Source organism: Juglans microcarpa x Juglans regia, chromosome 2S (genome assembly GCF_004785595.1).
Source record: "Juglans microcarpa x Juglans regia isolate MS1-56 chromosome 2S, Jm3101_v1.0, whole genome shotgun sequence".
In the NCBI taxonomy this organism is placed as follows: domain Eukaryota; kingdom Viridiplantae; phylum Streptophyta; class Magnoliopsida; order Fagales; family Juglandaceae; genus Juglans; species Juglans microcarpa x Juglans regia.
In genome coordinates this window covers 5,173,138-5,200,844 of record NC_054597.1, presented here as the reverse complement: position 1 = coordinate 5,200,844, position 27,707 = coordinate 5,173,138, and the positions used below count along the sequence as shown (strand labels likewise).

Sequence of the window (27,707 nt, the reverse complement as noted above, 5' to 3'; positions counted from 1 at the left end):
GATACATTTTGGGGTGAAGGATCAATGCATATGCCTTTAGTAATCTTCTTGGGGACTGATGCCCAGTTTTGAATATGGATACGAGTCTGAAATGGATTCGTTTAATTTCAAAAGCCAAATAATACAGTAGCATCATCAGAATGATCTCTCCATCTTTACATGGATGGCATCTTGGAAGGGTGGGGACGTGTACAAATAACTAGGTTACATGCCAACTGATAAGTGAAGAGCTTCGTTAGTCATTATCCTCACAAATCACACATTTTGTTTTATTTTTTATTTTTTAATTTTGTTTTTGTTTTATTCTTTTTAAACTAATTGAATTCTTCTATTCATCATTCATATACTACACATTTGGTAAGGGAATAAAACAAAAAAAAAAACAAAAAATAAGAATTAAGTGTGGGGTGTGATGTGTGTGGATTATGAGTAAATTTTTTCTACAAGTGAATTCATCTTCAGACTACAAGGAATTCAAATAATATATAATAATAGTAGTAAAAGAAAAATGAAAAATTTAAGATCATGCATCTTGTAATAATGAAAAAATACGAGTAAATTAAGTGAGCTGGAAAAATTATTGAAAAGGGTCGGTTGGTCTAAAGGTGCAATTGAGGCACGATTCCACATTAGAGAATTCTTGGCCAATATGTGCTGCAACTAAAAGTCATGTCGAACATGTCATGAAAGATATCACCTCCTCTGCCTTCTCTTCCCAATGAGCCAAAAAAGACCGAAATGGAAGGACATTCTCTTTCTTTCCTGATAAATAAGTAATGCCGGGCTCTGCATGTATATTTGAGACGGCTGACAAATATGTCCAAGCATACAACTAAAACTTGCTAACAATTTTTTGAGTTCCTCTCAAGTTGATTAGCCGGGATGCCATCACAAACTAACTTTCCCAAGGCATCCCTGCATAACAGTTATTAGTCCGGTACATAAGCTGTCTCACCTTCCATGGGTACCTTTGTTTTCTCCCTCCAATCTTCTCCAACCCGATCCCTTCCTATTTTCAGTGTTTAATTTCACATCCACCGGTGACGAAAGGAGCCACTCTCAAACACCTTCACTCAATCTCATCTCATCACGAAGGCTCCTTACGTCTGGAACAATTCCTCCATCACAATATCTTAAAATGCCATCTCCTACAAGACCTTTCAACAAACTAGCTGGTTCTCTGGCTCCCCCATGCTGTAAAAGTCTTGTTCTTAGGGCAGTTCCGGTGGTTAAAGATAACGGATCCTCCTGGCACAGCTTTTGCCAAATAGTTGCAGCAAAACATTTGGCATACAAGTAGCTGTAATAACCTAAACAAAATAAAGTGAAAATCAATCTTGTCCAGAGTGGAAGGAAGAAAATCTAAAACTTCGGGAGATTTTCAATATACCAATAATTGCTTCAACAACCAATCGAATAATTAACTCCACAAAGGAAGAGAAGCACAGCTAAGTTAGAAGCCAAGTAATGTACTCAGAAGCACAGCTAAGTAAGAGCCCATGTATATTCAAATTTCCAACCTTCAATGCAGAAGTTTCAAGTTTGTGATTTCAGACATACCTGCACCATAATTCAGGAGGTGATTGAATCGGGTCTGCCAATGTGTACCCTCCACATGCTTCCAACTAGTATATTGTCTTTTCAAATCGGCAACAACAGAGCTTGTATCTGTTGGTGAGGCTGGCTGCTCCCCAAAGAGTGTTTGGTCAATTAAGGCGTAAAAGATCTGACAAAAGCGAAAAAACAATCAAAGATCATTCAATGCTTCAATTTTCAAAGATACTATATCTTGAAGGCTTGCTGATTAATAGCCTTGGACATGTGTAAACCTGACGTTGCAATTCAGTAGCAGCAAACATTTTTCTGGCACCCTGCATTGACTCCACCAACTTCTCAGGAATTATTTCACCAGTTGAATAATGTCTAGCAAATGTCCTCAAGACTCGATAGTCCCATGCAAAGTACCTTGAAAATCACCAGAATATGAGGTCCGCTACCATCAAAGCAAAAATTTGTTATGAGGATAATCAGACAAGGTGTTCACAAGGCCTTCTCACTTTCAATACTTTTCACGAGCAGACTTATGTTTTCCGACAAGCCATTTATATGTTTCAATTATTTTCTTCATATATCAGTGCAAACATATTCATGATTAAACATAATTAGAAGCTTTGAGTTTGAAACCTGAAAGTTGAATTTAAAATTCTTTAATGCGGACAGCTCAACACATTTTCCCCACGGTGAAATACTCTCCATTTTTAAAGAAAGGACGGGACATAACTAACTTATAGTAACCTACAGTTCGAAACAAGGAAAATCACACTACAACATGGTAACAAGTAGCCCCACTCAAACTATTCAGATACATTGTGCATGTATTTGTACATTAATCTTCATAAGCTAAAATAAAAATTAAACAGCAATCATTACCTATCAAAAAAAATTAAACAGCAATCATAGTATTATATAACCAGGTAATTTCAACAATCTACTCACTCAAAGAGGTTTGAAGGTGTTTCAGCTAAATCAAGAACCACCCTGGTACCTGAAAAATGTTGGTAATCCTGCAGGGTCAATTGACAAATTAATTAGGATAAGGAAAACAAAGATATAATAATTGTTTGTACTAAGGTAATGCTAGAATGCCACTTGTAAAAGAGATAAAAATAGAATACCGTTCTTGAAAGCAATGAATGAAGAGCATGTCCAAACTCATGAAAAAGAGTTTCTACTTCCCAGTGGTTAAGCCTCACGGTTGATGGATTACATGAACCAGAAAAATTGCAAACAAGTGCTACAACCTGCAGTGTCAGAAAAACAAAAGCTAATTGTGATAAGTTCTTTTTTATCGGTAAAGCTAATTGAGATAACTAAAAGTTTAACAAAAGATCACTCATCAAGTTTATAGATTAAAACGAAATTATGAATCCCAAATCATGTCAAACAAAAATGTTTTCCTGTACAAGGTAACTGATTGAGACAGGAAATACCAGAGCTATCATATGAGGCAACAGGTTGTTCAAAATTGAAGATATCGATGGAACTAGAAATTTAGAGCTATCATAGAGAGCTTAGGATGTCCTTGTTGTCACACCTCTATTATGTATGTTCAGCAATTCTCAACCATATATACCATACCCAAATCAACCAATGGTAGTTAGGTACGTTATCTTACACACTACCATCCAAGAACGTAGAAAATCATCAAATTGAAGTACACTGAAGAGAAGACAGATTAGATAGACATTTCACTTTGTTTGTTGGAGAGGACAAAAAGAGATCAAGTGGTAAGTTGTTAAGTGGATTTTCAAATTTTCCTTCTTTTCATACCTGAAGATAGATGCAAAAGGCAATAAAAAAGAGGAAAGAAATGAGGGTGTTGCGTTTTAACTAGCTTAACCTTCCCTAAATATGTAAGGGTGTTGCCTTCTAATCCATAATTTTAATATTACATCCCTCCACTCTTTCAGCACTCCTCCCGAATGGAGCCTTAGATAGACCTCATAAACCTCAAATAACTAGGATTACACAAACATCCATCAAGAATTGCTAGATGCTTTATGCAAATTCATGCAACTTCAATATTTATTTTTCGATAAGTATGTAATGTCAATAATTTTTTTTTTTTGATGAGTATGTAATGTCAATAATTACCAATGTCATCTGCAAAAGTGCAAGGAAAAAATAAGGATTAAGTATGCATTGTGCGATGAAGAGAACAACATAACACAACAAAACTTGACTAGAGGAATAATATACTTTTACGTACAGGAAGTTGGTACTCTGATTCGGAAATCCTGCGGCCCCCTTTAATTGCAAAATGAGCACAACCAGGATATTTTCCCTTCCTTGAGTATAAATCAAGGTACAGATGCCCCAAGTCACCCTGAAACATAAGTGGAGTGGCAGAATTAAAGAATGAACGTGTGGAGGATAGGCAAACATTTTTGGACATGCACAAGAGTGAGGACTACATATAATATATGGGCAACTGTGTAGAAAAAGAGAGAAGAACAAGAAGCAATGACTTGTGAAGTTTGCGTTAAGGCACGTAAATAGTTGTTAAGACTGATGCAACGCCATGCATTACCAAAGAAAGTAGCTATTATCTACTCTTAAAATCCCAAACCAATTAAACTATCCAACATCCACACACTAGACAGAACTGATGGGAAGAATAACAGCATCCATTAGCAAAAAAAATAAAGTTCAAGGCCATGAGTCTTATAATGAAGTAAAAAAGTATGGCGTCCAGGTGAGTGCTTCTTAGTCATACAAACAAGTTAGAAGTCAAGTAATTACTGTTTCAAGTTTATGGTCTTAATTATCACAGAACTGCCGTGGCACACTATGGCTCTGTTAAATTTATGGTATTTCCTTCTCCATTAGTCTTGTAGGAATCCAGTTCTAGCAAACATACCGGTAAATTGGAAAGGTTCTTATATCCTTTTGATTGTTTTAAGATTAAGTTCATAGTTGACCTTAGTTTCTTTGAAGGCCAAGATTTTAGTCATCATCACTCTCAAATACAATTGCTACAGAAACCACATCTGTGACTGTAATAGCTACACCTCTTCTTCACTTCCTCCTCTATCTATAATAATGTTTGCCGCCAACACCCTTGGGGCCTGAGCAGCACTACATTACTTTTCAAGTTTAGCAGGAATCCTTAAAAATTGAATGAACCAAGTGGACTCGGACTCCTCCACCCTGACACAACCTCCCAAATCTCAAACTTAACTCAATCACCACAAAAATTTCAAAAGGTTTTTTTTTTTTTTATAAGTAAAAAATGTCAAAAGTTAAACCTCACGTATATTTTACTCATAAAATGTCAGAGGGATAGAGAGAAAACTACAGTAATTCCTTATTTTTGCTTTCCTATATTTATTTGCTCATTCTTTTCCTTTTGACAGCTTAAAAGTTATAAAAAGGAAACAGAAGACAAAGAAGCAGATAATGCTGTAAAATTGATGAGAAGTGATCTGGGAATTATTAAAAAATTTCGTAATGCTCATAAAATCTTGATTTTATTCATATTCTATTAAAGAGGTTCATGATATATAGACATTATTGTATATATTTCAAAATAGTCTCAAATTATCATTTGCATGAAAGTATCTAAAGAGAATGAATAGGATCTCAGTTTTTAACCCACCCATGGGTAGCCCCCAAGTGGTAAGGGCGAACTTGTGTGCATGAGACCCATGTCACAGGTTCGATTACCCCTGGGATTAAATTGTGATTTAAGTCGGAGGCCATGGTGGTGGGTTGCTGCGCTAGTTTCCCCGGGGTTTAGGTTCCATGGGTGAGTCCTAAGGGCTCTGCCGTGGGGTGGTTCCCACGTCATAAAAAAAATGGATTACATAAAGAAAGGAAAGTACAATTTTTGTCGATTGATAAACTCATGGGTGAATTTTGGGCTTGTTAATATGTGAATTTGAAATAATCAAGTGTAGGGAATAATTTCAGGTTCAAAAACCAAGTTATTTGGTTGGAGAAAAATCCTCGAATTTTAAATACATTATCTACGATATTTTTTTTTTTTTTTGATAGGTAAATACATTATCTACGATTAAACCCATATCATGCAAATTATTCTAGTAACTTCTATTTAAAACCCTGATTTTAAATCCTCATAGCCTAATCCAATTCAAGAGTTTTTCAACATATCACTAAGAATTTACATTCCTATGGATACCTCTTCTGGATGATAAAGTGACAATTTAAGCACATCTTCATGCCATGATTCACCGGGAGCCAGCGGAATGCTACGAAATGTTGCACCAAACAATGACTCCACCAGCACTTTCAAACCCTCAATACATTGCGGCAAAGGAAAATAAGATGCCACAACCTGCAATCAAAGAATCACGAAAGTAGAACTTGAAGATTATGGATGGGCCTCTTTTTTTTATGAATAACTTCTTCACAATAAGGCTTGGAGGACTTGATTTTCTATAGGATGGATTAACCTATAAAGAATGCATAAGCTCACTGCCCTGTAAAAGCAATAAGAAAGAACCCTGCCCATTATAAATTTCATGCATAACAACAGATCCAAATAAATAAATAATTTTCATGCAAAACAAAAAGGAGTTTGAGACTTACCGAAGAGTCCAAGGTATAGGTGGAAGACTTCATCAATGATGTATAGTATGCCTCATCCCATGGCTCTAAGTCTCCAAATTTTATACCACATTTTTCCCCTTTGAAAGCCCTAATTTTCTTAAACTCCTAATGTGAAAATAACATCACATAAGAGTACAAAACTGCAACATAATCTACACCACTATGAGTGGCAACACTTTCATACCTTAGAATGTCTAAAAGGATGCCATACCTCATCAGCCCTGGGACGGACCATCTCACTCATCTCATGCAAAAAGGACATCACAACTGCTGGTGAGGAAGCCATGTTAGGCTTCACAGCAAACTCGGCATAAGATCTACACCCCATTATCTGCATACACCAATAATATGAAAGAGGAAGGGCTTATGACATTAATCAATGACACTTCCAATTTCTTCATATTTTTTCCCAGTATATTTGCTTGCAACACAAAGCCCTAGAGTGTGTAAGCTTTAGAAACTTGCCGTCTCTTTGTGAAATTAGTCATATTGCGAACTTACTGGTTTCTACATCTTACATTTTCTTTTAAAATTAATGTCATAACTCAATAAACGCTTGAAATCTTATTTCTGCATATTTCTGACAATGTAGTACCGGTGCCATATTCTGTTGATCCTTTTTTTTTTTTTTTTGGTAATATGAACTTACCGTGTTGAATTTGTATCCAGGGGACAAATTATGTACCGTTACATATTTCAATAAGCCCCAAGGCATGCACACACTTCACAATGCTATATATAACTTGACCACTAAGAACCACATAGAAAAGAAAACTCAGCATACTGAACTAAGGCATCAAAATTTAGCAAGGTTTTAGTTCCATCTTGGGATTGACAAAAAAACAATATCTCGCCAACTAATACATAATTCAACCCTGGAAGAAGATTAGTATAGAACCAACAGGAAGCAATAAAGAAAATTTTCCTCAGTGGATTTGTAAAGTCTCAATTTCAAGCTCACCAAAAATTCAAAATACAGGTCGTTCAAAGGCATTATGAATTATAAAATCAAACCAATCAGAAATAATCAGGTTGCACCCCGTATTATCTAATTTCCAGAGCTGCAAATAAGGCAAAGAACCTGAGCGAGTTCATGGCGGGCAGATATAAGCTTGTCAAGAATGCCAAGGTTTGCATTCGGGACAGAGTTGCCTTTGACATAGGCCATTTTCCTAACCTGGAAAAAAATGGGGGAAAAGAAATTAATACTGTTAACAATTCGAAAGAGGCTGCTAATGCACAAAGCTCAATTCTCACAAAAGGGTCCTAATTCTTTCACAGTGAAATTATATAAGAAACTGATAAAGAAGCATCAAGAGCATTAAGTGACTTGCCAAATTCTAGCAGTCATAGACCCACTTCTAGCTAGGGTCATCCAAAGTTATGCACAGTCCTCATGTCAAGAATCAGAAAATATAAGTACCATATATTTTAAAAAATAAGATGAAAGTACCTCATCGTCCTGTGCCCATTGTAGAACAGAAGATAAAGTATGTGGGTCTGTTGTTATCTGAAATCCCTTCTCTTTCAGGGTATCCCTAGGCTGCAACTTCTTTGGTATAATAGATGTGGAACAGTAGACGGGCTTAAGAAGATGGTGCAAACTTCTGGGGATGCGTGATGAAGGAAATATATCCACAGAACCTGGGTCAATGATAATATTTTCATTGAACCTGACCGAAACCAAATGCATACAAGATGGAACATGGTCAATGATTATATTTAATTACTTGGATAAATAATGACTTCTCTCAATGTCGGTCATAAAATCACTAGATACATTGGAAATCAACGTGAAGATTGATTACAATATCATACTTACTCCCTGCATAGCTGAGAAATCTCTATATTTAGTTGATTCACTCGATCTAATTTATCTGCAAAGCAATACTAAAAATTTAATTTTCTGAAGCAGAGAATCTCTGATGAGTGGAAGTAAAAAAATAAATAAATATATATAAAAAAAAAAAAAAAAAAAAAAAAAAAAAAAAAGAAAGAACATGCACACATACCAGAAGAGAGATGGATTCCACCCCTCTCAAAGTCAACACGTAGGTATTGGGCTGCCCTTTGAGCTTCTTCTGTGAGCAGATGATCCTCTTGCTCAGCTTTTCTGACCGCATCATAAAGAACATGATTGGTATTGAGATACTGCATCCAGCAAGAAAAATACCCCAAGTGTGTCACTGGCAATAAATCATGACTGGCAAGCGTAAGACCTACAACATTGACAACATTCCTAACCATAGCTCTACCAAGGTTGAATGAATCTTCATTGACTCTTGGCCAATTCTTCTCATGTGCACTAGGTCTTTTCCAATAAAAATGTTTATTAATTGCCCAACAAAATTCAGCCCAGTAACAAACCAAGTATTTTGGAAATTAATTCATGTAAAGTAGTTGGTAATAAACCAAACGGTTTATGATCTCATATGAAAATCACAATACTTAAAATGAAATCATATAGCAGGATATCCAAGAGAGTGATACCTAACTGATGCAAGAAGGCCAATAACATTGGTATAGACAGGACGGCCTACAATCCAACTTTGGTAGGCTGTAGGTATTTTTTTATAAGCAATTTAAAATTCAATTACAAAATGCAATAGGCATAGCCCAAATACGCAACACATGCAACAGTAACACTAAAACAAAAGACACAAGAAAATAATGGAAATTTCATTAAAATCTATAGTGGCTGCACAAAGGAACAAAGTATTGAGAAAGAACATTTTAAGCCCCTCCAATATCCTCGCTCAATCCTCAAAATTTCTATCATTCCTTTCCCTCCAAATACACAACACTAGACAAATAGGAACCATCTTTCCCATTGCTACGAGTGGTGGGCTTAACCCTCTCCAGTTAGCAAATAGATCTATTGTGCTTATGGGTAAACTTGAGTTGGATTGTAATGAAAGGGTGTATAGCTTTAAGGTGTCTCACAACAGCAGAACAAAAAGGGTTTCCCTTTGTGACCTCAGACGATATGGAATCTCGCCACAAGAAGGGTTAGGCTCCTGCATTAGACAAATGAAGTGTGCACGACATTCTTGCATGGATCTCCGCACTTAAGCTTTCTACCCAAGAAATTCTTTCATGTAGCCAAATGTAGTATAGCATAATGCTGAACTGCAACTTGTATATTCTCCACTTCCTGACCTGGGCCTGAATTCTTCAACCGAAAAAAAAAAAAAAAAAAAAAAGGAAGGAAGTCGCTTTAATCGTACCTAAGATAAATACAGCTTTTCCCAAAAATGTTCACACAAGGTTTCTCACAGCCTACTGCAACAGTCATGGACTATTTCTTGTATAAATTCCGCAAATGAAGGTTTCCATTCAATTGTATACTCTACTGCTTGACAATGTATGCTTCTCCAACCAATAGTTGTGCATCGATCCAATCGAAACTAATTCCACTCTGAAAATCTTATCCCCTCAAAAGAAAATCATTATTAACCAACAAGGCAAGGCAACTTATTATTACCAATGGCATCCTCTACTCCCACCATATAATGTCCAAAGCTATCACTCTTTGCCATAGTAAACATTTGGGTCTTAAAAAATATGCTTCTTATTCCTTTTGGATGGGCCATTTTAAACACTTTGTCATCATAAGGAAACCATGCACACGCAGAGACAATACTAACGACATAAGTGTCCACAAGAATGAATACAATGTATAAAATAAGCTGGCTGAGGGCCAAAATAAGACAATTGGAGTGGAAAGGGGAAAAAACTGGATCCCCAGTCACCTCACATGTAGATACTCATTGATTCTCATTGCTGCCTTGTTAGCCTCCTCGGTGAACTCCCTGATTTGCCAAAAACATCAAAACGCATCCACATTAGAACAAACAAATTTTACAAAAAGATCAAAAAAACATTATCATGACTGCTGATAGTAATTTACGTTTGATCAACCTGTCTGGATGAGTATTTCTACAAAGTTCCGCCGAATCAACCACCGAACAAACCTATGATATCAGTCACCAACAATAATTATAGCGCTTTCATTCTCATAAAACAATAAACGAACAGTAGATACGAAACCAGCAAGCATACACTGATGAACCTACCGTATCGGAAATTTCATCCATTGCTCGGATGATTTCGGCAGATGAAGGCATGCTGGAGATGTATGCAACGAGTTCCCCAGACCTAACAAATACGATAATTTAAACAAATTGTTGTTAAAATCAAACTAAAAGAAATAAAATTTTACTATTGAATTCATTTGTTTCCCAAGAAATGCTTCAACCTTTCAATGGCATCGTCGACGAAACGTTGAAAGCCTTTGGGGGACTTCAAGTGGTCGAAGCCGTAGAGGCCCGTGGAGGCTCCGGTTTGCGGAGCGACGACGGAGGTGCGGTAATGTCGGGTACAGGGAGGATCCGAGCTGCGGGATCCGAGAAAGTGCTTGGGACGGAGAGTCCGGGCGGCCCTGCAGATGAGGGACCACATGGTCGGGTCGGGTCGGGTCGGGTCGGTGGCTACCGAGATACTGCGTCCGGCGGTGGCTGGAGTCTAGGGCTGTCTAACTGCCAACTCCAAGAGAGTTTAAGGGCTTTTGAGGGGGTTTGAATGGGTCAGAATATGAAAGAAAATTCTAACAGTGACAATGAAACATACGAGGCTCGTTTCACGGTAAGAATATTGGGCAGTGATAGGTTACTATCTGTTACTAACTATCAAAAAGTATATTTCATGTTTTTTAATTTTTTTAACTATTTTTTTAATATCTTTAATCATTAAAAAAAAATTAAAAAAATATATAATTTTACTAATACTCATTTTTTTAATTATTAAGTAAAATAAAAAATTAAAAAAAATTATATGCAAAAAGAGTAGTAGATGGATAGTAATAAGGTAATAACTATCATTATTCATTTTCAAGTATTTTTAGATATTCAAAATTTTAAATAGAGTTTAAGGCTTCGTTTGGTTCCTAAACCTATCTCAATTCATCATTACAATTTTTTCAAATTTTAATATAAAATATAATAAACAATTCAACTTTTTCAAATTCTAAAATAATAATAATATTAAAAAGTAATATTCTAATAATATTTTATCATCTTAAAAGCCAGTTTGGATTGGTAGATCTCACTATTATTTATTATTATTCATAAATTTTAATTCAAAAATTTTAGTACTATTCATAAATCATTTCAACTCATCTCATCTCTATAAAAGGATTTAAAACTAATTAAGAAAAAAATATTAGGAAAGATGTTAAATCTATTTTAAAAAGAAGAGCTTCAAAAAGAGCTTTAAAAAGAAAAAGAAGTACTAGAAGCCTAGATGTATATCGAGATGCTATAAAAAACGAACTTATAAATTAGTCTTCCTTACTGTAAGATATTAAATCTATTTGAATAAAAGAGTTTTATAGTCTGACGTTTGATATAAAGATCATTATGTCAATTTATAAATTTAATTTTATAAAATTGCATATGAGCTAATCATTTCTCAAAAATAAAACATAAAAATTTCCAGCGGCCTAAACTCTAACACTGATTGTTGATATTGCTTCCAAAAAAAAAAAAAAAAAAAGACACTGGTTGTTGATATTGATTATTCGTCCTTCCATCCATGCCACCCGGAGTTGAGGTAAGAACTAGCACTCAACTCATTAAAAAAAAACACGATTTGTTTTTAAGTTTTTTATGCTTTCTTTTTAATTTATTAAATATTTTTTGTTTATTTTATTCTTACAATCTTCTATTTTTTTAATAGCTGATGTTGAATTTTTTATGTCCAAGAAAATAATAAAATTATATATAAGATGGTTGTCATGATGGTCCATGGATATTTTTTAAAAGTCATTTTAATTACAAGTTGATCATGGGTGTAAATGTATTATTAAAAGAGGGTTGCTACAGACACAAATGGATCACACACACTAACGTGGCACAGTGTGTCACGTCTCCCTTTTTTTTTTTTTCTTTTTTTTTCCTCCCTTCCGCATCTCCTCTCCCCTCCCCTCCTTCCTCCGCCCGTCTCCACCATTTGCGTCGCCACCATAGTGGTCGGGGACCACCTCAATGCCGGCAGAAGCCGCCGGCGGTCCAAGCGACAGCGTCTCCCACTCACGGTAGCGCGCGAGCCCCTCCCCCTTTTCCTCTCTATCTCGGCCTGTCTCCACCGTTCGTGTCGCCGCCATGGTGGTCGGGGACCACCCCAGGGTTGGCAGAAGCCGCCGACGGTCCAAGCGGCAGTGTCTCCCACTCACGGCAGCGCGCGAGCCCCTCCCCCTTTCCCTCTCTGTCTTGGCCTGTCTCCACCGTTCGGGTCGCCGCAATGGTGGTCGGGGACCACCTCAGGGCCGGCGGGGGCCTTGCACGGGAAGAGAAAAAAAATAGAGAAACATGTGGCACACCACCTCAGTATGTGGGATCCTTTTGTTTGATTCATTTGTGTCTATAATGTTTTTTTTTTTAAAATGAGAAAACTTATTCGGATTTGTGGTACAATTTTTTTTTTTTTTTTTTAAATTGCAAATCAAATCATGTAAAAAAATATAGAGTATCGTACTGCAAAATCATGTCATATCAAATCATAGTTGGAACAGAGATAATGAATTGAGTGGTGTGCGATTAACACCATATATGTTTAGAACGAGTAACTTAGGTGTAAAGTGAAGTGACAAGCAAGGGAAGCAACCAACACACACCAACAACTAGATACCATCCATGAGTAGTATGCAGGTTGAGTGAGCTAGCTAGCTGATACCTTCATCATCACCATCATGGATGGATGTTGTTCTCTTTTCAAAGCTAGCTATGATCTCCACAAATGGCTTCAAATAGATATATTGCACCGGCCGGGATGCATGCGTGTAATCTAGCTAGATTGATATTCATAATTAAGACATCATGAAGGCAAAGAAACAGGTAATAATATTTCATCATGCCATTGCGGAAGGGGGAAAAAAGAGATGTGCATAAGCTATTCTTGGGATCAACTAGCGATTATTATTATTATTATAGAAGTTGGATGCAATATCTTACTGCATTACACATGTTTACAGACTACCATCCATTTACATAGAGGTCCTGTCATGCACCTGTGCTTCAACCACACATCTCTTTTGAGTGGGGTGAGCTTTTTGGTAGCAATATTACAAAACAAAGTCTAAAATCTGAAAAGATAAAAAGGTGGGGTATAGGTAGCCTTACACTGCATTATCCTATGCATTTAGAAACCCTGAATTGGCTCCAATCTTGTGTACTGGATCAGAAAGATTGATAGATGGGCATCCTTCCATATATATTGGGAAAAAAGCTAACTTTTCCAACCCATACTTGATGGCTATACCCATTTCCTTGATGGGACTCATGAGCAGCTAGAATTCTTGTAAGCTTTCTAATTGCACAACTTGCTGTATGTTGCTAAAAGTTTCTAAAATTGTATTAAACAGACATTGGAAATTGGAAGAATTAGGACCAAAAAGTGTCCAATTATGAAGTAGCCCTTTCATGTGCTGTTTTGAGCTTGGTCAGTGGCAACCACCCATGTCTAGAGAATTCATGTCCGTGCCACTGAAAAAGCCAAGCCCAAAATCCTCATCTCCAAAATCCTTGTAGTCCAATAACCACTGATCAGAGTTTATGTCCACTGATGTTGGCAATCCAATGTCTTTACTACTGCAGCTCTGATCTCTAGTGCCTAAGAAATTCCAGAACGAGTCATCAAGAAAGGTCTCTGACCATATGTGAGTACTCATCAATAGGTCACTATCACCGGGGTCCGACGACCGGGAATCATCGGTTGTCGCGGAGTTCTCTGTTGGGGCATTAGAACTGTCGGTGCTGGAGGAGATTGAGCCATATACTTTTGGTGATTCTGCATGACTGACTTCCATATCTCTTTGATCATTAGCGTGACAGAGGGCTTGATCTTGTGGGGTAGCTTCCTTATGAAGAGATTCATGCGTGATTGGATCAATACCCATCTTAATAAGCTTCTTCTTGATGTGGGTGTTCCAATGATTCTTGATCTCGTTATCGGTTCTTCCGGGCAATCTTGCAGCAATTTTCGACCACCTACAGAAAATGAAAGTGCAGCAGTATTTTAAGGCGGAGATCAGAGCAAGAAAGACCATTAAAGAAAAAAAGAAAAAGAAAAGAAAAGAGAAAACATCTTGAACTTTTATTAAAAGATGGCATTCTACTAATTTTTTATGTCCAGAAACATCAATTATCACGCACTACTAGTACTACTAAATCAAATTTCTTTATGTCTATAGGATCATAATTTTGGATACCCTAGTACTACTGATCTTATCTCCTACCATATATATTTGACCTAGTTTTACATGATTCACGTGTACGTAAATGAACAGTGTAAAATTTAGATTATCTTATGGTCACTTCTTAGAACTGTAAAGTAATCATCTTTGACTTGGTTACATTGCCATCTGTCACATTTCAAAAAGTTGAAACCAATTATGTTTTCTGGTGATGCCCAGTCTTGATCAGTTTCCTTTGAATGCATGTGTTTTTACACACCGAGTAGTAGTTAAAGCACTAGAGATCCCAGAAAAACAGCCCAAAAAAAAAAATGTTTTCAGATGACAGAAGAACAACTTGCCATTTAATCTGTAAATTCTTGCACAGTTAACAAAGAGTACTGATGATCAAAAAGAGATCGAATTAAGCACCTATTTCCAAGACGAGCATGAAGATCAATAACAAGTTGCTCCTCAGCATCGGTAAGCAGGCCTCGTTTCAAGTCGGGCCTGAGGTAATTAGTCCAGCGGAGGCGACAGCTCTTGCCGCAGCGGCGTAGGCCGGCAAGCTTGGGGACGGCACGCCAACAACATTGGCCGTGGGTGAGGATGAAATTGACCAATTTCTTGTCCTCTTCAACCGTCCATGGTCCTTTCTTCACTCCAAGCTTGTCACAACAAGGTTGCCTACCCATCACTACTTTTAGAACCCCAGTAGTTTTGCCACACACCAGTCCACCAACCTTAGGAGAACCCAAGCCGGCACTCACCCACCTTTATATAGTATGTTGGGGGGCTTCCCTTTCTTTGGGGGAAATCATATGTTGTTTATTTTGGAGGTTAGCTAGTCACACGCTTGTTCTGCGCATGTGCATGCAGACTCTCCCAAGGCCTGCATTGAAAATTAACACAACCATATTTTCATATATATATATATATATATATGTAATAAATAAATATTGATGTCTTGGGAAATTCATGAAATATAAAACGTCCATATATTTGATAAATCCCTTTTTACATCTAAATGACCCTCTTTATCCTCGTAAAATGATGATCAAACATCCTGTTTTGAAAATAAGGGCCAAAATGTCTTGATTATAATTAATAACTCTTAAAAGTTCTAGAAAGAAAAGTGATGCAACTACAAAAAAATTTTACAAAAATAAATTTATAAATTGATGTGACTTCACGTAATACATTAGATTTACTTTACAATAAAAATAACTTTACAATCCGATTTACCACATTGAGTCAAGTCAATTTATGAGTTATTTTTATAGAATCTATTTCTGACTGTACAATAATTAGAAGTTATAAGTACAAGAACATCATATTCAAGTGATCTATTAAAATTTTATAGTAATCATGTAATTATCATTTTCGATCCATTTCAAAACTTTGAAGCATCAATATTACAAAATTAGGCTTTAATTTATCAACACGAATCTTTTTTTTGCAAATGCATATTCTATTTATTTGCCTTAAATCACACTAAATCCAAAATAATATTTATGTTAGGGAATTCTCTTTATTATATTTTTTATAAAACTAATTCAGATAACAATAATTTTTTTTCATTTATGTGGAATATATATATATATATAAATTATAAATTAGTCTCGATCTTTTGTAAGGCCACACAAAGCCCACTTTTATACATAGGAAATCATGTAAGTTGCATTTCGATCATGACAAGAAAATGGGTAGTAGTGCCCTCTGGGGTTTTGGCTATTTCTTCTCATTGATTTTGGACTTTTATTAATGTATAATAATAATAATAATAAAATACAAAACGACCAAATTAATGGAATTGTCTTGGCGCGTGAGAACACGTGATATGTAAAGGGAAGGAGAAGGAGACCGGATGCAGAGAGAGTGGGGGTGGCCACCATTGGGTTTATGAAAGCAGCGTGGGACCTAAGATTTTAGACATGGGGGCCCACGATTCGGATGGTGGAAAGTGGTGCACCCAACCGCATATTGACACAGCTACTTCCTCATTTTTTTTCACTCTGACTCAAGCATTTCATCACTGCTTTCGTCAGCATTTTATTTTGATCCAATCCACAGAAATTAATAAATTATTATGAAAAATATTATTTTGCTCGTTTAATTTGTCCCACACTTCATGTATTTTATTTTTTTATTTAATAATTAAAGAAGTAACTATTAGTATATTGATATTTTTTAAAATATTTTAAAATAATAAATAAAATATAAATAAAAAATTAAAAAAAATAAAAAGTTAATTTTGACCTAACAGTAAGTTACAACGAGGTACTATGAGCGGTAGAATAGCACCGCTCAATTATTATCAGAATGAAACTATTCAAATGATATTTTTTAGAAAAATAAATTAGTGGTAGAGGTATTTTATAAAATTAAACTATGGAGATTGATGCGATATATCAATTTATAAAATTAATTATTTTTATTATAAAATAAATTTAATCATAAGAAAGTACATTATTTTATAATTTTACTTTGATAAAAAAAAATTATTAAGTGTAGCACTTCTTTATATATACATATATATATTTCAAAAAATTTATGAGTAAATGTTTAAAAAAAAAGAGGGGGGGGGGGGGGGGGGGGGGGGGGGGGGGGGGTGGGGTTTTGCATAGCATCACACTATTGAGCCGATCCACTATTGCTCAAACTTTATGCCGTTGTGGTGCGGACTAGGCAAATGACTTTTACGACCTGACGTTTTACCATTAGAATTAGCCGTGGGTCTTAGAGAATTGACCAAAATACAAATAAATAAATTAAGAGCCATATTAATTATAGGAAAATGTTGCATCCAGCCCAACAAAAGTCACCGATCAATATTTTATTTTGTTTTATTATATTTTATTTTACTTATTTGATAAGGAAGTATTTTTAAATGAATTTGAAAATTATTTAAGAATATAAAAAAAAGGTAAGAAAAATAATGATAAAAAAAATAAAAAGGCTATTAAACCTTATCGGCGGTGACCACTCTCGTGCTACACCCCAGATAGATAGCACGGCTCTTAATTATAACCATATCCATTTAATTAGGAATGATTAATGATGCAATAAGTGAGTAGGAATACCGTCATAATTAGAACATGATTATATATATAAATCCCCAATGTAGGAAAAAGCTTAATTAAACGGAATGTTGGTTAGTTTTTAGTATATGTTTCAAAGGCAGGTTTAGAATTTGAGAGAGGGACACTTTCTTTTTTGGTAGGTAGGTATAGTGGGGGAATATGCATGTCATTTTAATTTGTCCCCTCCCCCCTCCCAAACACCTACTTCAAATGGAGTGTGAACCCCGCAACATCATTTTATATTTCCCATGAAATCCACAATTAATTAGGCAACATTCAAAGTTAAAAACTCTCACGTAACATGTGCGTTGATATATAAATTAAATAATAAAATTTGTCTTGTTATATAAGTGGTGTTCACATGATATTAGAGAAGATATTCTAAGTTTGAATCCTGAATTTGCACTTTATTCCCATTTAGTTAAAGAAATATACTACAAACATAAATAAATTACACAAAAGTAAATCTAGAAACTGATGCATCTTTATAGAATCTGTTATATCTAATTTATAATAAAAATAACCTTACAATCTGATGTATCATATCAAGTCATGTTAGTTTATGAATTTATTTTTGTGTAATTCTTTTGTGACTAGAGTATTTTTCTTAATTAAATATTTTACGTGACCTATACATGAGAGAATATTAAAATATAAAATAAATAATAAACTCTACATCTTCTCATAAATTTAAGATTTTAAAAACGAGCTGTAATTTCACAAATGTATATATATATATATGACCTTCCTGCCAATAATTTACTTGGTACTGTAGCATAAAAGGTATATATGGATAATAAACCCTATTACCATATGATCACATCAGTTTCATAAGGTGTTAATGTATTTTGACTATTTTAATTATTTATTATTTTATTTATAGTTTTTCAATTGGTCTCGTGTAGTAGATAATTAGCCACCTGCTTTTTGCCAATAATTTGGCTTTGCGTATGATAAAACTCAAACATGACCTAAAAGTTATTGTAATGATCAATAAGAAATCAATATTGTTTGGTGAGGATGCTGATAGGTGGATATTACACTTAGGACTATATTTATTGTTTAGGTAAAGTACTACATTTGTTTTCATCCATGATAACTATGGATTTATAAACTCCTCATGATCTCACAATTATGACATCTTTTTTTCTTTTTTTCGTGCTCTTTTTTCTGATTCTCTTATCCAACAGTTAAGTATATTAATCCCCCTCTTCATCTCTATAGTCTAGCCTGTTTTCTCTGTATCCATGCAAACTGGATAATTCCGGTGATGCTTTAGGCTCGATTTGGATACAAGAAGTGTTTTATCTTATCTTATCTCATCTCATCATTATAATTTTTTCAAATTCTTACATAAAATATTATAAACAATTTAATTTTTTTTAAATTTCAAAATAATAATAATATTAAAAAAAATATATTTTATTTAATTTTCATCTCAATTCATTTTGTTTTATCTCAACTCACTGTCAACCGTTGCCTTAATCTGGGTTGCATGGCCTGATTGCTTTACTTTGATTGGTTTGTTAATTACTTGTACGTAAGTCTATTTTGTTTACTGAATTGGAATCGACCTTTTGATCTTGAATCTTCAGGACCAGTACTACTTTTCTCATGTTTAAATCATAGGCCGAATGTAGACTTTTGATGTGCATAAATGTGACCTAGTTTTGATCACAATTTATGGCACTTGTCTGTAGATTAATGGAGGAGCCTGAAGAAGTCAGAAAGATTTAGTATTGGTTGGATCGTTTGAATAAGACCCATATGAGAATGAATTGATCGATTGGTTGGATCATTTGAATGAGACCCATATATGAGAATGAATTTTTTTTTTTTTTTTTTTGGATAATAAGGGATCACAATTCATTCATAATAGAAGACATATAAATTTAACTCAAAACAAGTCAGTTACAAACGTTAATAACTTTTCAGTACACTTCCGTGACTGACATGGTCTAGTCCAAACGACAGATTTCTAAAGACCTAAGTCTAAGAGATCTGTCGTGTACATCTTTGTCTCCGACAGAGTAACAATAACCAGGTGACAAAACCCATACTTCGACTACACTGAATAAAGTGCACCAACCCCATACACAGCCTAAACGGAGAGGGGAGATCACACCATTCGGACCAAAGTTCGAAGGGACAAAATTTTAAATTTTTATTTTTTAAAAAAAGAAATATAGGACACGAAATAAAATACAATGGAAAAACAATCGTGAAAACAAAAAGGACAATGCTCCAAAAGGCTGCAAAGGCGCGTGGCATAGAGTACACGCACCACTCTGGAAGGAAAACCGTCGACTGATGTTGGAGGTTCCAGACTCACAGACCCCAATGGCGCTGCGCATGGCGACAGCAGAGGGCCTCTCGGTGGCGCGAAATAGCCACTGGCCGAACATCTCCGATAACTTTAGGCTGCGCGTGCGAGCAACTCACCGCTCCGTTTGGCGCCGCCTTCGATGGTCTTGAAGATCGGCGGCTAGGCAACGCCATGGAGGGGCACGTGCTAGTCTATGGTAGCTGAAAGTTTCAGATCTGTGATTCTCCCTTATTTAGCTTGTAAAAACGCAACAAACACAAAAACGAAGTACTACACAGAGGGGGTGGGGAGAGAGGGAGGGAGGGAGGGGGAAAGGAGCTGAAGCTCCCACCCCCTCGAGTCAGATCTCTAACGAGAGTTTAGAGAGAGAATAAATTGATCACAAATCCATTTTCTACGTATCAGATTCTCAATTTTATCTCCCTTTAGCTAAAGCCTCTCTTGATTGGCCCAAATTGCGTTCCAGATCATGCATGTTTTAAAGTTATTTGTTTATATTGGATGTTGAGCTGGATTAAGATTAGTTGAGCTCTTTATAAATAGTAATAAGTTGTGAAGTAAGTTTTATGCAACATACCTAAGATGAGTTTAGATAGATTTAGATGTGTTTAGATATTAAGATGAATTTAGATATATTTATAAAAAATTAAAAATTGTTGTGAGTTTTACGTATAAATAGGCATTGAGTTGAAATAGATTGTGACTTTTATGTATAAAAAGGTTTCGAGTTGAGTGATATTTAATAATTTAAGAATTGTGTATTTAGATGTTAGGATGGATCTAAAGCAGAACCCAACTGAGATGGATTGAGCTCATTCAAGAATCCAAAACGTAACAAACCAAAAAATAAAAATGTTCCGTTTTCATCATGTAAAGATGTAACATTTTTGTTCCCAAGCCTACTTTGAATAAGCAAGAAAATCAAAAGGCTAGCAAGAGAATGGAATTGGATTTTTTGGAAGAAATATTACTAATTCCTGCTATCCATAATGAAGTATCTGTGTGCCCTTAGCATTTAATTATAATAGTACTACTACAACTTATATGTAGATGGTGTGTCATTCACACTAACTTGTAAATATATATATATATATATATATATATTTTTTTTTTTTTTTTTTTAATTTTTCGAGAGGACAAGTACTTCATTTCCTAAATGTAGTCCGAAGGATCTAAGGTGTATAAGCTTTACGTATATTTGTTTTTTTTAAAAAAAGAGGGTCAATTATTAGAAAATAATTTTTTCATGTAAATTTCAAATTTTTTTTTTTTTTTTTAAAAATAGTATGCAAAACTTGTACTCTCTGCAAACCTCATTTCTCTTTCCTTTATGATACAATTTCTTTAGGCACGTAAGCAAGCACAAGCAAATCTAATTTATTGGCCCGCGGTAGTCCGTGACTTTGGTTCACTTCACAAGCTTATAACCTTCCGAATTGATGCTGAATTATCACAAAACAAGCAAGACTATTAACTTGTCTCAAAATTAATCATTATCGAGCTTTATAATAATAAGACTAATGCTAGATATAATTATGGGTTATGTGAAGAGATAAAATGCACATAATCTATAATTGGACCCAGCCTACCAAGCCATCACTAGAGATAAAAAGGAGACAAGAGAGAGATAAAAGATACATGAGGGCCTATAAGTATTAGAGGGTCAGAGAAAGAAGGAAAATAGTTCCCGCAAGGGAGACCTACCACCTCATGCATGTGCAATAAATAGTCAAACAACATATAAAAGAGAATGCCCAAATAACATAAAATGGGAATCTTTTTTACTTCTTACACCTACTTAATCTCCATCAATCAGATCTTCTTCTTCAAGAAACCTTTCAAGGAAGACAACGCCTCCAACAGGAAGATCTTCAACATTCTCTATACAGTGAAATATGAGGAACTGTGATGACTGTAAACAGATATATTATAGTGGAGATTTCATTTCCCAAACTCTTGTAGACATAGGCCTGTTGCCAAATCACATAAATTTTGGTATCCATTTCTTTTTACTTTTTCTGTACTTATTTTTCATTCACCGTCATAGATGTACGAACCGCCATCGTACAGCCACATCGAAACATTGTCAGAGCTCTAAATAACATCTATCGTAGCACTGTCAACGTAGAGTTGCCTAGGCCACGGAACACGACATCAGCAGATAACCACTACAAATATGATATCTCTAATAATAATTATCTCGTAATTAATGGAATTGCACAGGTGATCATGGATTAATAGCCACCGCCTACAATATAATATTCCATTATTCATATAGTAATAGTGTGTGTGCAATATTTAAGAAAAAAATTGGAAGGATTAGAAGCAATCCTGCCCTTGAATCAGCAACCAGCTGTCCTTAGCACAGATACAAATATTGTTGTTAAAAAACATTATGTTAAGAATCTTGTCCAAGATACCCATGCATGCACCTTATAAACATATGCAAAATAGTTGTCATGATCACCAGTTAAAGCCTTAATTTGTGTACTTCTTTTGTTCTATTGATGAAATTTATAGATCTAACTCATTTCATAAACTAGTTCAATAAGAGATGATTGCTCATTTCTTATAAATATGCCTAAAATCTTGTCCACATGCAATATGCGATTATTGCTCAACACCTCCCTCATGTGCAGACAAGTATTTTTTCCAATTCTTGTCACGAGATAAGTAGTGTGGGCCCTCTATTGCAGGTTCTAATACCATGAAAAAATTTATGGGTCTAACTCATCTTATAAAACTGGTTCTACAAGAAATAATTATTCATTCTTTATAAACATGTCCAAAACTTTATTTACAAGCAATTTGTGATTATTCCTCAACATCCCTTATTATTATTATTATTATGTAAAAGTACATTTTTCACATGTATCTAAATTAGTCTTAGGTGTATTTTTTTTTTTAATAGTTTAGGTCATTAATTTTTCCCGAATTAAAAATTCCCTTTCAAATAAATCAACCGCAGTTATAATTACAAAATAAAAACAAAAAACAAAGCAATCCTTTGTAAAATTTCTTTCATCATCAACAATTTTCTCATTCCAAAAGAAACGAAACAAAGCAAGCATGTAAATCTAAAACTGGACACAAACTGAAGCTCAACCGATCAAGAAAAGAAAAATGATAGATATACAACATTTTGTACAAATTATTTTCAACTATATTTTAAATGAAATACATTTTTTATAAAATAACATACAAAAATAACATCATTTTATATAAATATTTTTATTTAAAACATAATTATAAAAACCGTTGTAAAAATAATTATGCTTGTATCATCTAAAACAAAAGGTGACACCTAAATGGTCTATTTGTTCACTGAATAGCCATAAGCAGTCTTCTTTGTTTTTGCAGATGAGATAAAATGAGTTACAATTAAAGTTAAAAATTAAATTAAATATTATTAAATATATTTTTTGAATATTATTTTTGTTTTGAGATTCGAAAAAGTTAAATTATTTATTTTATTTTATATGAGAATTAAAAAAAATTATAATAATTAAATTAGATAAGTTATGAAAACAAACTAAACTAAGATAAGCTAGTTTGTTATTCAGTTGGACAGAGTTCTGCTCAGTAACCTGTCTTCTACGATTAATCATATATAGCTCGATCCTGATCAAACTCTCCCAATATTCTTTCTATTTTTTAAATTCGTGCATTTTTTCGACAAGTTATTTTATATAAATTGCCAATAATTATATACGACAAAAAAATCCCTCAAAATTACGTACAAAATTATTTGACAACCCCCTCTGCATGTGCATGCAGCTGCGCTGCGTATGATGGACTCGCAGTTAATATTAGCTTTTACTTCTCGCAAAGTTGGTCAATCAATGTTCATATTGCTTTGCTTCGACTGCCAAGGAACATCTTCCACATTTGTTTCTTCCTGCTTTTTCAATGGTTTCATATCTCTTTTCCTATAGTTTTCTTTATTAAAGTTTTAATTGTGAAGTCTGGTCAACAACATACGTGTAACTCAATAGGGTGACGGTAACATAAAGTAAAAAATGTAAAATCAACGATGCACGATACAAAATTTACGTGACAGTGTACTTACATCCATAAAATTGCAGAAGATTTTTTTAAGATGATAATTAAATATACAATACGACAACTGTACAAGAGTTTAATATACTATATAGTAAATTCTAATTAGTAGATCAAGTACTTGAATTACAGATAATCAAATCTAATTATTACAAACACAACCAGATTCAACGTAACACGTAGGGGGTGTTTTAAAATAGAAAAGAAATCATAGTACTATATCCAAGTAGTGTATATATATATATATATATATATATATATATATATATATATTTCTATTATATAAGAGCCTATTAAACGGCTGTAAACGGAAATTCTTGTTTTAACGGAGTGGAAATACTTGTTTTAACGGCTATCAAACGGAACTTCCATTCTCTCGAAGCTTCTCCCCCTCCCACTCTCTCGCTCTATCTCTCTCAATCCTCTGTATTTTCTCTCCCTTCAGACCTACCCTCTTTCAGCTATCTTTGTTTTTCGCCAATTCTCTCTAACCCCCAACCTCTATCTGCTTCTCTAACCCTCACACACTCAGACCTACACTCTCTCACCCTCGACCCTCCTCAAACTCACTCTCTCACACCTCTCCTTTTTGTAATCTATTTTTCGTGGGAAACTAGAGGTCTCTCTCTTTGTCCTCACGATTCTTCAACCGTGTCTCTTAAATATCCTCTCTACAAACGTTTCCCGTGTTTGGTCTCAAAGAAAATGAAGAAAACTGCAGCCTAGGTCAGCTAATGAAGAACACGATTGTTCTTCATGGGAAAGGTGGAGTTTTTTTTTTCTTCTTCTGATCTGAGTTTTTTTTTTTTTTTTTGCTTCTTTAAATCTGAATGTATGATTCTTTGAGATCTGAAGTTTGTTTCTTTTTTTTTTTGGGCAGCCTACTCCACAAGAATCTGCTTAAAGGCTTTTGATTCTTCACATTGTGGTTCTTCCCTCTCTCTCATTTTTCCCCTAGAGCTTCCGATTCTCATAGCTTGTCTCAATTTTTTTTTTTTTTTTTTTGTTTTTGTTTTTGTAAGCAAACTAGATGCTCAGAGACTAGCACAATCAAGCTAAAGATGTTTTGATCTCTCTTGGAGGGACTTTTTTAGTTTTAAACCCTCTCGAGGCGAAAGTTTTGGTTTCTTGGTCTTTGGTATCCATAAGAGGGATTTTGGACGTTAGACGTGGAGGAAAAGCTTCCTCTCATAGTGGTGTATCTTTGGGTTCCTCTTCTCTGTTCTTGTTGTCGGTGTGGTTTGGGTATGGTTTTTATGGTTTTGTTTTTATTTTCTCTTGGCTGGATGTGAATATGTGGGATGTTTTGGATTTTGTTTGCCGTCTCGTTGTTTTTGGATTGAAAAACCTGTGTGGTTCTTTTTTATTTCATTTTTTTTCTTTTTTGCTTGTTCTCTTTTTGTTCTGCATTTTCTTTTTTTGTTCCATGTGAATCTGGTTGTTGGATTTCTCTTCATTGCTATGAACTATTTTTGGTTGTGTTTGCCAGTTGCTTGGATGTGAAATTTCTTGTTCGTTCTTATGAGGTGCCAAATTGAGCTCAGAAATGGCGGTGTCCGTACATAATGGTATCTGGGACAGCGTGAGAGAGCTAACCAGAGTGGTCCAGAGAAAGGGTAGCGATCCTCTGCACTGGGCGTTACAGGTATCTTCGAACTTAAACTCCGCTGGAGTGGCTCTGCCATCTGTGGAGCTCGCCGACGTGTTGGTGTCGTACATTTGCTGGGACAACAACCTTCCTATTCTCTGGAAGTTTCTGGAGGTTGATGTTGAGTACGACAACAACCTTGCCCTGCTCTCCACGAGGTTTGTGTTTCTGTTTTGAATGGTTTTCTAGGTCTTGTTTTGTTTTATTTTTGGTGGGACTATATTGGTGATTTGGAATGGGCGTTTTTAGGATATTGTTTGTTGGGTATAATCAAAATTACGTGAGATTGCTTTGTGAAGCAAGCTCGCTAACTCTCATGGCTGCACCACTAGTTGACGCAGACTACCGCAAGGAAATCGGCATGGCTCGTCGAGACCTTCGCGCTCTCATCTACAGCAAGCAATGCGCTCCTATAATGCTCTGTTTAGAATAAAGTCTCTCTCTCTCTTGCTCTGCTTTAGCAATGCAATCCCCGTTTCATTCCCGAGAAAACTAGAAAAGAGAGAATGTAAATGAAAATTAAAAATCTCCTGCTTCTTGTCGCCGTAATCTTGGAAAGTTGCAATTTTTCTTCTTTTCTGATCTTCTCACCATTGCTGATTGACAAAACAAAGAATTAACTATTTAGGCATGCCATGTTAAAACGTTATGATTGATCTTAAGCATGCACGCAAGCGTATGGTACAGGACATTAACCATGCATAATGCTAGGACAGGTGGCACAATGCTGGGACCTATGATGCCAAAATGAAGACTGGAGGTTCTAATGGCTCAATCAGGAGTGGGGTGGAGTTGAAACATAGTGCAAATGCTGGTTTGGAAATCGCAGTTGGATTCTGCAGTGAGCTTTTACAGCTTAATGTGTAATATCGTTTAGCAAATCTGATTACGGGTGGGTCAAGAAGTTTAGAGCTTAGTTTGTTCTCTAGATAAATGAATTGATATTTTGCACCTAATTTTGCATTGGTTCTCTTCTCACTATTCCTGGGTTTGTTTCTTCGTTTTGATGTCAGAAGAAGTAAAGTCTAAACATCCAAAGATTACATATGCTGATCTTTACCATGTTACGATTCTATTTCGAGAAGCATACATTTGTCTTCAACTACGTGGTGTTACAAATTTAACTCATCTTCAACTGCGTTTTGGATTTGTAGCTTGCTTGCATTGTTGCAGTGGAAGTCACTGGAGGCCCCTCTATTGACTTTGTTCTAGGAAGGAAGGTATATTGATGGAAGAATTTCTAAAGCACCTATCCATGATCTGTACTCTTTTTTAACTTTCTTAACCTCAAGTAGGATTCATTGGAATCTCCTGAAGAAGGGTGCCTTCCTGATGCTAGACAAGGTATGTTATTAACCAAGTTGCTTTAGTTTTTATGGGTGATTTCCTATGAAACATAAGCTATCCCAGTTTGTTGTTTGATTTATGATGATGGAATGAAGTATAGGTTTTATATCTCTTCTTTGAAGATTGTTAAAAGTGAACATGAATATGCTAAACTATCCATCACGGCGCTTATGTATGATAAATATTGGAAAAAACTTGGTTCTTCTGTGGCTGATGTATAAGTTTCTTTACTCTGAGTTTGATCTGTACATGCATATATTAGAGCAATTGACACGAGACAGTCTATTTCATGGTAATAGAAAACACAGAACAGATGGGATGTTGAACAATGTATTCACGTCTTGTCCCATTTTGTTATAGGTGCAAAGCATTTAAGAGATGTCTTTTATCGCATGGGCTTATCTGACAAGGACATTGTGGCATTGTCTGGAGGCCACACATTGGTAAAGTTCTCCAAAGATTCAACTATATGTGTGGAAAAGGTTTTTTTTTTTTTTTAATTCATATCATCTATATAATTTGTCTTTCATTTTGTTTCTTTAGGGAAATGCACACAAGGAGAGATCAAGATTCGAAAGTCTACCTTGGACAACTGACCCTTTGAAGTTTGATAATTCGTATTTCGTGTAAGAAATCAATGAAAACTTAATTTGGTAGAGAAGAAAAACCTATAACAAACTCATTTCCATTTGATAAGATGATATTGTACATGGTACATGTATGTTATGATGGACAAAATCAGGGAACTCATTTCCTTTCTTTGTACCTCAAGGTCTCTCTCTCTCTCTCTGCGCGTAACTGTATGTAATATATATATATATATATATATATGTGTGTGTGTGTGTGTGTGTGTGTGTTGTATAGGTATATGTGTGCGTGACC

General features: G+C 35.1%; 3 protein-coding genes across 6 annotated transcripts; 1 reads left to right on the top strand and 2 right to left on the bottom strand.

The window, feature by feature from the left end:
* Nucleotides 1-509: 509 nt before the first annotated feature.
* LOC121251969 (mitochondrial intermediate peptidase, mitochondrial) lies at nt 510-10,753 on the bottom strand. 4 transcript variants are annotated; one of them, XM_041151396.1, is made up of 17 exons: nt 10,391-10,753; nt 10,209-10,290; nt 10,054-10,106; nt 9,890-9,944; nt 8,145-8,283; nt 7,955-8,009; nt 7,586-7,805; nt 7,214-7,309; nt 6,344-6,463; nt 6,112-6,237; nt 5,702-5,857; nt 3,770-3,886; nt 2,676-2,801; nt 2,497-2,564; nt 1,830-1,965; nt 1,561-1,726; nt 510-1,310 (listed from the first exon to the last, which is right to left on the bottom strand). In XM_041151396.1, the coding sequence occupies exons 1-17, from the start codon at nt 10,591-10,593 to the stop codon at nt 1,060-1,062; spliced, it is 2,169 nt and encodes a 722-aa protein (XP_041007330.1). In that variant the 5' UTR covers nt 10,594-10,753; the 3' UTR covers nt 510-1,059. The 4 variants fall into 4 exon arrangements, with proteins under 4 accessions (XP_041007330.1, XP_041007332.1, XP_041007333.1 ...); XM_041151398.1 differs by lacking the exon at nt 10,391-10,753 and having other exon boundaries at nt 10,043-10,106; nt 10,209-10,286; XM_041151399.1 differs by lacking the exons at nt 9,890-9,944; nt 10,054-10,106; nt 10,209-10,290; nt 10,391-10,753 and adding an exon at nt 8,377-9,304.
* Nucleotides 10,754-13,086: 2,333 nt separating this feature from the next.
* Nucleotides 13,087-15,121, bottom strand: LOC121251972 (MYB-like transcription factor ODO1). The gene is made up of 2 exons (XM_041151403.1): nt 14,795-15,121; nt 13,087-14,177 (listed from the first exon to the last, which is right to left on the bottom strand). The coding sequence occupies exons 1-2, from the start codon at nt 15,055-15,057 to the stop codon at nt 13,631-13,633; spliced, it is 810 nt and encodes a 269-aa protein (XP_041007337.1). The 5' UTR covers nt 15,058-15,121; the 3' UTR covers nt 13,087-13,630.
* A 10,673-nt stretch (nt 15,122-25,794) lies between these two features.
* LOC121252336 (L-ascorbate peroxidase 3-like) lies at nt 25,795-27,455 on the top strand. The gene is made up of 7 exons (XM_041151945.1): nt 25,795-25,906; nt 26,194-26,319; nt 26,492-26,541; nt 26,633-26,698; nt 26,774-26,822; nt 27,186-27,268; nt 27,369-27,455. The coding sequence occupies exons 1-7, from the start codon at nt 25,795-25,797 to the stop codon at nt 27,453-27,455; spliced, it is 573 nt and encodes a 190-aa protein (XP_041007879.1).
* The last annotated feature ends 252 nt before the right edge of the window (nt 27,456-27,707 follow it).